General features: G+C 61.7%; 1 protein-coding gene across 4 annotated transcripts in view; it reads left to right on the top strand.

The window, feature by feature from the left end:
• Rimbp2 (RIMS binding protein 2) overlaps positions 1–9,716 on the top strand; it is a 96,634-nt gene that overhangs the window by 59,518 nt on the left and 27,400 nt on the right. For all 4 annotated transcript variants that reach the window (XM_023720562.1, XM_023720561.1, XM_023720564.1 and 1 more), the window contains exons 6-8: positions 2,890–3,094; positions 6,851–6,990; positions 7,453–7,529. In XM_023720562.1, the coding sequence (XP_023576330.1) occupies positions 2,890–3,094; positions 6,851–6,990; positions 7,453–7,529 (422 nt within the window). The remainder of the gene's footprint in view (positions 1–2,889; positions 3,095–6,850; positions 6,991–7,452; positions 7,530–9,716) is intronic.

Raw genomic sequence — 9,716 nt, forward strand, 5'->3', positions numbered from 1 at the left:
GTTTTTATACTTTTCTGCTGGATGGTTAAGACCAAGATAAAGCAAGACCTATATAACAAGAAATGTAACTTTTGTATCTGACAAGGTCAGTCAGATCCCCTCAGGATTTACCCTGAAACCCTGCACCGCAGTTTGTAGATCGTTTGTCAGTGTCAGCCATGAGGATGAGTCACGGCCATTGCTTGACCAATTTGCTCTCTGTGAAAGCCTGAGAGAATGTTTTCTCTCTAGGTAACTCTCCTTAGGCGCACTGTACACTTATTTTGACTCCCAGTTTGTAGAGGTTTCAGTTCATAGTGATCCAGCGCCAGGGCAAGGTAGCATGGCAGAGGGGGCTGGCAGAGGAGGAGCAGCCCGTGGCAGTGAGGCAGGAGGCGGTGAGCAGCCGCAGCCGCAGCCGCAGCAGCAGCAGCAGCAGCAGCAGCAGCAGCAAGCCTGCCTCGCTTTTATCCCGTCCGGGCTAGGAGCCTTTTGGGTGGTGCTGGGGGTGGGCCTTCCCGTTGTCTATGCACAGAGCTATGCTGATTCCAGTCCATGGGCTGATCTCGTACCGCAGGCCCTTACTCCCAGCATCGCACACCCTAGATCCAGCCCGTGCCGGAAGCCCACCTGTGAGGCCTGGGGTGACGTGCAGACATACACTATAGCAGGCTGGCTCCGTGTCGCCCCATGTCCTTGAGCCTGGGTGTTCCTTTGAGCAGCTCCCCCTACCCCAAGTCAGCTGGGTGTGGCCTGCACGGCTTCCTGTCTCACAGCAGAGCTGTCTGTGGCCCCCATGAGCTGGGACTCATGGGGCGGCCCCGGTGGTCCCACCCTTTTTGGGCTTGTGGCTCGTGGCTGTGCATGCTGGCCATCTACACTGCACTGACACTGGCTGCGAGACAGGCTTGCTCTGCTCATCCACGGGGGCCCCTGGACATGTGGGGCCGCCTCCCCAGGCCTTGGAGCACCAGGTGGGCCCAGGGATCCTGCCGCCTGCACAAGGGCCTTCCTTGGCTCCAGCCCTGGCTGAAGCCTAGCCTCAGTTTCCTCTGCACCCGTGTGGTGCCTGCACTCGACTTTTCAGCCTCTTATTTTGGAAGTGACTTTGGACTCCCAAGGACCCCCAAATGGTCCCGTGCACCCCTCCATGCTCCCCAGGGTGGGTCCCCACGGGGGGCTGCAGGCCACATCTGGAGCTCAGTTCTGTGGGGCCTGGCTGCATAAGTGGGTTTGTGGGATCCGGCCACAGCCAGTGAACAGAGGATTCTCTTCCCAGTAGCAACTTCCCAGATCGCCCCCACTGGCAGAAACCCCACTCACTGTCCTTAGGGCTTGGTTGTGTCATCACAGTGGGGTCAGATGACATCCACAGGCACCAGCAGCAGAGGGAGGCCGTTAGGGAAGTTTCCTGCACACACCAGACCTATCTGCTGCCTCCCACATCTGGGCCCCACCTTCTGCAGTGCCTGTAGCCCCCTGGATAATGGTTATCCACGGCACACCCTGTTCTGCCCACACTGCTCAGACCGCAGCTGCACACAGGAGCCTGCCATCCTGTCTCCAGGGCTGAGCTGGCCCTTGGCCCCGGCCCCGCGGTGCCTGGTGTCACCCCTGTGCCCCTTCCTTATACAGAGCACCTTCCCAGCCAAACCCATTCAGCTCTTTAAAACAAGGATCCTGCTGAACTTTAAGATGAGTTGCAGGCGTTAATTACAGGCCTGAGACCTGCTGGATTTATTTTTAGAAGTCTGTGATCTCAACACAAATAGGGATTTGTTCTGGACAAAGGAGCTTGGTTGCTTGGCACCCGTGGGAGTGGGGAGAAGGAGGCCTGCGGCTGAGCCCGCATCTGCCTGGGCAGCCCCCACCCCTGCACTCCTGTTGGCGTTAAACGTGGATTGGGTACCACTGCAGGCATGGCGCCAGCACTGGTGCCCACTGCTGGGAACACCACGGGGTGCTGGAAGAGGAGCACCTGCCCTCTTGGCCCTGGTGCCAGCAGGGAGCCAGGCCAGGCACGAGAGCAGGACAGCCTGAGGGTGGCTGCACTGGCCAGCTGGGCATGGGCGCAGCAAGGGGCAGGCCTGCTGCAGATGCGACAACCCCCGCCCTGGCACAGGGATGGCAGAACAGCCCTCCAGCCTCTTCATTGACTCGGCAGACGGTTTCCGAGCCCCAACCACACACCTGACAGCACGGCATTGAAGCCGCATCTGCCAACCAGCAAGCAGAGGCAGACAGACAGGAAATGGTCAGGGAGCTGATATGGGGGATGCAGAGGCGGCGAGGGCAGGTGCAGAGGTGGAAGGGACCCCCTTTTGTGACAAGCGCAAGGGACGGAGAGGGCAGCTTAGTGGCAGCCAGTGAAGGTCGGAGACACTTCCCCAGGGGGCCACTGCCAGGCCTGTCCTGCCTGTGGAGGGAGCTCAAGGCGTGGCCCGTGTCCTGTGTGTGTCCTGTCCCTGGCTTCCCGAGATGTCTGTGAGCAGCACCCATGCTGCTACCCTGCCCAGCCCACAGAAACGCCTTGGCACTGCTGGGAGCGGGAGCAGGCCCTGTGGTCCTGGGATGGACGCCCCAGGGGGGCGCATGGGCGGGTTAGCAACTGGACTGTGCCCCCGAGCCAGAGCCAGCCTGGCCCCGCGCTCCAGACCCCAGCGTTGGGCGAGGCGCCAGCCCCCAAGTGCCCGCTCGCTGCCCGCTCAGCCTGGCGGGCCCTGGGCTGGCTGTGAGCTGAGCACTGCAGGGCGTCCCAGCACTTGCGGCTTGGCTCCGCAGCTGCCAGCCAGGCTGCCAGGGGAGCTGGGCGGTGGAGGCGGCACTCGCTGCACGGGTTCACCCCTGGGCACACACGCGTGCATCCTCGCCGCCGCGCACTGCCTGATGAGCCGCCCTCCCTGAGTGCAGTGCAGGGTCCGAGAGCTGGAGGAGAAATGCCGGACGCAGAGTGAGCAGTTCCACCTGCTGTCCCGGGACCTGGAGAAGTTCCGGCAGCACGCCGGGAAGATTGACCTGCTGGGCAGCAGTGTGGTGGCCTCGCTGGACGTCCCTGGGGTCCCTGGCAAGGCTTTCCCGCAGTCCATGAACGGACTCGCCACCTCCATCGGCAAGGGTGAGTGCGGGCCGGGCCGCCCCCTCCCCTGGTGGACCTGCGCGGTGAGAGCCATTTGGTCCCGGCTGCAGGACCTGAGCAGCAGGATGCAGGACAGGGCAGGACACTGACGTCCGTGCTCGTGTGGGGATCCCAGGGCAGCCCCAAGCACTTGCTTGTCCACAGCCCTGAGTGGCCAGCACCAGCCTTAGGCCCACATTACATGAAGCTGAAGTGCTTGGGGTTCACACAACACACACAGAGAGCGGGGCACCCCGCGGCCTGGCTGGGCCCATGCTGCTGCCCCCTGTGGCTTCGTTGTCCTGGTCCCTGTCCCTGCACGGAGCTTGTGCCTCTGCCTGAGGACTCCCCTCCACTCCAGCAGCGGCAGCAGTGGTGGCTTTGCCCCCACACCACCCTGCTTTAGGAGGCCCAGTGGGAATTGCAGGCTCGACTGCACCCTGCACGTGTCACAGATCTGGCCGCGGTCCTGGGCAACCTTGGACTGGACCTCATGGGCCGGCCACGTGCTCCTGGCTGAGAGCCAGGCAGGACACCAGACGGGAGTCTGGCCACAGATCCTGCTCTGTCCTCCTGCTTACGAAGTTGATTTTCCCTCCTAAATCGAGGGGAGAGGAGCAACAGAACCTCACTTTGGACTTCCCTAGACACTTGCCACATCTCTGCTGGCTCTTACCACAGGAGGGATAAGGCTTTTGGGGCTGTTCATCAGAGGCAGTGCAGCGGCCGCCTTGACCTTGCCCCCCACCCCTCCCTCTCCCTCTGTCCTTCCCACAGTGTAAGTGTAAGAGTGCAGGGTGCTGCGGTTGGGCCAACAGGATGGGGATGAGGACGACCGAGGTGTGCGGGCTTCTCCCCTTACCTGTGGCTGCACTTGGGGGCTGAGGCTGTGACAAGCCAGGGCAGCGCAGATGGGAATCAGTGGTCAGGACGTGGGGAGTAGCCTCTGGTACACTCTCCCCCCATGAGACCATGCAGCGCCCTCCGTCAGCAGAAAATGCAGCAGTCCCCTGGAGGCCATCAGCGGCTCTGCACTGTGTGCTGTGGGGTGCTGGTCACAGGGGTGCCCGGCTGGCATACAGGTGCACTGCCAGAGGGAGAGCAGGTTTTGGCATCAGCCATTCCGTGTGCACCATGGAGGCCCTGCTGATCCAGTCTGCCAGGGGCACCTCCTGCCAGCCGGGGTCACACTGTGCCAGTCGGGTCTGTGGGCACAGCAGCAGGCACACACTTGCTTGTAGACATGCGTGGGTCACTTGTGCATGGCGCAGGGATGTGCGTGCGGGCAGACGAGGCTGGCGGGTGGCTTCCTGGGGAGGCTGTGGCAGCTGAGCTGGGAAGGGTCTGCTTTAGTGGTAAAGGAGGTGTGACACTGGGTAAAACCCATTTCCTGCTTCCCTGAGAACATTGGCTGTGGCGTTTGTTCCGAGACGACTCTCGGGCTCCAGCCCTAACTTTGCTCCAAGGTGTGCTGCCAAGTGTCCCCCCTCCTGCCTTTCTATTGCTACAGTGCATGGAGTTCAGAAATAAAAGGCAGCGTTCTACTTACGGCACCGTGTGCAGTAGTAGTATTGGTATTTACAAAGTACATTAATTCTGCAATCGCCGAAAATTAAACAAGCTAGAATTTTTTTCTAAGTGGGATGGGAAATGGATTTAGAAACAACCTCTTCTCCCTCTCTCTTAGTGAGTCTCAGCGTCATCACTATTTTTTATTTTTTATTTTTTTGGTCTGTTTTGGAAACAAGGTCTCGCTGTGCATGCAGTTCAGGCTGGCCTTGAGCTCACCTTGTAGCCCAGGCCGGTCTCGAACACTTGTGCATGTGTGTAAGGCCCAGCATGATGGTTCCATTTGTGCACACGGCTGTATGTGTGGGCAGTGTGGCCTGTTCAGGCGGGAGCCCAGTGTGAGGAGACCCTGGAGCGTCCTGGTGTGTCGGGAGCTTTCCGGGGCTGGCGTTCCGCTGACCTGAGCTGAGGCTGCTCACAGCCTCGCCCCTCTCTTCTGTACTTGGGAATGGCCTGTCACGCTTTCTGGGCTATGTCTCCAGAGGTCACCCACGAGTGCAGCGAGGCTCTGGTCCTTTACTAGTGTGTCCCCCTGTCGTGGCTGCCACTCCTGCTGTCTGCTTTTAGGGTGAGGCCTTGCTGGGTACCACGGCCCTGTGGCCATGCAGGGTGCAGCTGGCTGCGCCTGCCCCTTCCCCGTAGGAGGAAGGCCCTAGGCTGTGAGGGTGCCGACTCGTCCCTTCTGAAGGGGAGCAGTGCTGTGCACTGTGTCCCTTCCTGCCCCGCAGACCATGACCTGTGGGCAGGGCTGATGGAAAATGCAGGCGTCCCCACCTCTGAGAAGACCCTGGCCCGGGTTCTGCCACTCCAGCTTGCAGCTGAGGCTGCTGGGCAGCGGAGGGCTGAGCGTGAGCCCAGCAGAGCCTGACCCTGGGTAGAGCCGCATCCCGCGTGAGCGTGGGGTCAGAGTGCTGGGGGATTGGGTGGAAATCACCCTGGCCAGAGTCCAGAGTCCCGACCGGGTGGTGGGTGGCGTACCCCGACCCGGCCACTGTCCCTCCAGGGCAGAGGCTGGGAGCTCCTGGGGCCCACGCTCCAGCCGCTGGCGTTGTGTGCGCTGGAGTCAAGAGGGCAAGCCGTGCAGCAGCCTCCCCGAGGGCCTATTGGTGTCTTAGGGGCCTTCTCACCGCAGAGACGCGGTGCCCATGAGTTGCAGGAGAGGCGTGTGTGGGCTCGTGTGCAGCCCATCATCTGCTCCGGGGGATAGCTTGGAAGGGGGCCTGGTGAACTCACCTGCTCAGGCTTGGTGGACAGGAAGCAGAAAGAAGAGGGGCTGGGCGGAGCCCGCAGGCCACGCCCATAGGCCCACAGACCACACCCACAGGCCCACAGACCACGCCCACAGCCCCCGCAGGCCAGGACCACAGGCCACGCCCACAGGCCCGCAGGCCACTCCCCAGGGGCTGCTGTTTCCACGCGGACCTGCTCCCCAGGGCAGGCCTGCTGCAAGCACCACAGTACAGTCAGCTCCCGAAGGCGCTGCTCATGAGTGCATGGGCGTTGCAGACATCCAAATGGCATCTTCCCTCATGTTTGCTCAGCCAGGGGAGGACAGGGAGAAGCCGCCGCACCCCTGTGTGCCCCTAGGAAACTACTGTGCACATTAGAGGGGACAAGGTGACTGCTGTGACATCAGCTCCCTCTTCCCCTAGGACAGGGAGTCAGCGGGCTGGGCTCCACGCTGCTGCTAGGGGGTGGGCGTGCTGTGCCCCTGCTGTGGCCCGACTGGCTTCGCGGGGGAGGGGAGGGCTGCACTCGCCAACAGCAAGCCCGCTTCTCCCCAGCTTTGGCTCCTGCCTTTGAGCTTTCCCCTTCCTGGTGGCAGAAGGGCTGCAGTGTCTTTTTCTTGTTGTTGTTTTAGAACCGGGGATTGAACTCAGGCCCTTGCGCTTGCCAGGCAAGCAGGCGTTCTACTGAGCTATCTCCCTGGTCCCTAAGGCTGCAATGTCATTGAGCCTCACAGCTTCTCCACTTTAAGCCAGGGAGGACAAAACCTCTCTGCCAGGGGGGGGGTGTCCCACTAATCTCTCTGCCTGGCCCCCATCGTGTGGCCCCTGGCCCCTAACCCTCATCCAGCCAGGTGGGCGCTGCTGGGTGGATGAGCCAGTGTGGGGGCGGGGCAGACCAGCCACTGGTATCTGCCTCCTGCCTGTCTCCCCTCTGCAACGCCTCCCTGTCCCCTGCCAGGTCACGAGGGATCTGCTGGCCATTACTCTGTGACTAGCGACCACACCCCACTCCCCAGGGTCAAGCCAGAGCCCCTGGGTTCCACTAAGCCCAGCTTCCTCTTACGATCCAGTAGCCCAAGATGCAGATTTGAGTCCGACGTGAGTCCTCCTACTGGCCCGGTGCTGCGTCCCCCGCATCCCCAAGGGAGATGATGCCTGCCTGTGCTCCCCACTGCCCTCCCCGTGTCCTTTACCCACACCTGTCAAATCCTGAGCTTCCTTACTGACAGCTGAAGTGGGGGCCCGGGTGGGCAGAGCTGTCTAGCCATTCCCTCCCATGCCCCAATTGTCCCTCAGCTGCCCACAGGGCATGTCAGGAGGGGAACCAGCTGAATCACCATGTAGCTACCCAGATAGCGGGCAGAGGTGGGGATGGGCCCAGGGCCCTTGTGTAACCCTTCCTGTGTGGCTGGCACTGTCAGATGCCTGAGGGTGGGAGACGGGTTGAATGTCCGTGGGTGGGGTGTCACCTCATGGCTGTCTGTTTCCTGGGGACTGGAGTCCTGGCAGGGATGGTGCCAGCTACCTCGGTGCTCATGAAGCATGCCTGTGTCCCCACAGATGGACAATGAATGGAACTCCAATACCTCAAAGCAGAGATACTCGGGGAAAGTCCATCTGTGTGTCGCCCGCTACAGGTGAGCACCCCTGCCCTCAGCAGAGCCACGCTTCAGGTGGCTCGTGGGTTGTGGTCAGGCTGCGTGTGCTGGCTTCAAGGTGGGGACAGCAGTAGAGTGGAGAGGACCAGCCCACAGAGGCAGAGGCAGAGCAGGGGCCTGGCCAGAGAGGAAGGGGCGGGAGCCAGGGTCTGTGCCAGGCCGCGGCAGCAACCTAGGCCCCCAGACCCACCCAGGGGGTGCCAGGAGTGCAGGGGCCAGCTGGAGCCACCACGGCCCATGCTGTGCATGGAGCTGGCTGTTCTGGCTTTGTGGGGAGCAGATTCTGGGGGAGCTGGATTGCTTTCCAGGCACTGATGGCCCCAGACGTGCTAACGCAGCTTTGCAACTGGCAGAATGACCCAGGTGCCCGGGCTGCGGCCCTCATGGGCTCCAGGAAGAGATACCCAGGAAGAGATACCCACTGCCTTCCCCAGCCTGGGGGCCCCAGATACCCCTCAGCTCTGGCCACATTGCCAGGTCCCTGCCTTTCCCTGGGTGTGTGTCCCTCTGCCTGCACCATTTCAACGGCATCTATGGGTCCCCTGTGTACCCAGACAGGGACACCATTCAGTCCGCAAAGGGCAGCAAGCAGTGTCACAGCATGACAGTGTGGCCCAGAGCCCCAGAGTGGGCCACCTCGGCCCTGCCTGTGTCCCCTTTGCTTCCTGGCTCCAGCTGTACCCAGCTGTCCTGGGACCTGTGGTGCCTGTCCCATGAGCTGGTGTCACAGGCCCAGTCCTGCTCAGCTCTTAGATGGGAAACCCTTCCATAGGCTGGTCAGCAGCACAAACTGGGCCTCCATATGCAGACTAAAGGCACGAGCTGGGCCCTCCAGCAGCTTCCTGCCCCTGGGCTCAGGGCTCACACAGCCTCTGTCCTCAGCTGTGTTTGTGACTGGACCACACAGCCTGCTGAGGCCCCACACAGGAGTCTGTTCTGTCCCAGCGCCTGTGCCTGGTTGCTGTCTGCACAGGGTAGGAGAGGGCAGCATGTCTGGAGCCGTGGGCGCAGGGTGCCGGGAGCCGTGGGCGCAGGCGTGAGGCTGCCCTCCCTCGCCCTGTGCCGTGGGCAGCAGCCGTGATGACTCCAGCTCGTGGCTGGTCTGCAGGGCCTCGCCTCTGCCTTCCTCCCCAGCAGGTTGGCTTCCAGCTGCCTGCTGCTGATCACGGCAGTGTTTCTTGCTGATTTCAAATCTGCTGACTTCCCACACGTGGCAGGGCCAGTCTGGATGGTGGCTCCTCCATTGCACCCTGGTCATGCTGTGCCTGCTGCACAGACAGCAGGCAGGGGCTACAGGGCTGGGCGAACCTGAGAGCAACTGCCCAGTGGCCTTGGTGCCGGCGTCCAGGGCTGGGGCCAGGTGGCTGGGCTGCGTCTTGCGAGTGCCAGGCTGACCCCTGGCAAGCCCCAGTGGCCAACACCACGCAGAAGTTCCACACCCCCATCCTGCCCTGCTCCTGGCTGCCCAGGGTTCACCCCTTGTACTGGGCAGTGGGGCCAGTGGGGCCTCGGGTGATGACTGCCAGGATGGGGAATTCTGTCCCCCAGCTCACTCCAGTGTCCCGATGCTGGGAAACTCTCCTCCCCTCCTGGGACTGGCAGGCTCACGAGTCCTGACCTTGCCTTTCTCGCTGAGATTTAGTGGTGGTTGCTAAAACCCAGGCAGGACAGTGTGGTGATGGGCGAGTCACTCTTGGGCCAGCCCCTCCAAGGAGCAGCAGGGCCGTCTCCATTTTCTTCTTGAGCCTTTTTCTGTTATTTGACATTAGTTAACCTTTCGGATGGAACGTTCCAAGCTCCTCAGTTCACTTCGTTAAGGTCGAGATTTCAGCAGGTGTCACCCCGGCTGTGCTGAGAGCTCAAGGGCCTGCGCGTGCCTGTTCCTCGGTTGTGTGTGGGAAGGGTACGGTGGCCGCGCTCACCGTGGTGCTCCGGTGGTGCACACCCAAGGCCGAGCCGCACCCACGCCTGGAACAAACAAGTATTCCTCCCAGCCTTTATCTTTAGGGAGAAATTGCGGAATTGTGGGTGCCGGTCAAAAGTCAGGAGCAGCATCAATGCTGGACCTCAAGGAAAATGCCAGCCTGTTGGGTGGACTATAGGGGTGAGGCAGTGTATTCTGTGAGGGGGACCCACTACAGGGGTGAGGCAGGGTATTCTGTGAGG

Source organism: Octodon degus, unplaced genomic scaffold (assembly GCF_000260255.1).
Source record: "Octodon degus isolate 3935 unplaced genomic scaffold, OctDeg1.0 scaffold00076, whole genome shotgun sequence".
Taxonomy (NCBI): domain Eukaryota; kingdom Metazoa; phylum Chordata; class Mammalia; order Rodentia; family Octodontidae; genus Octodon; species Octodon degus.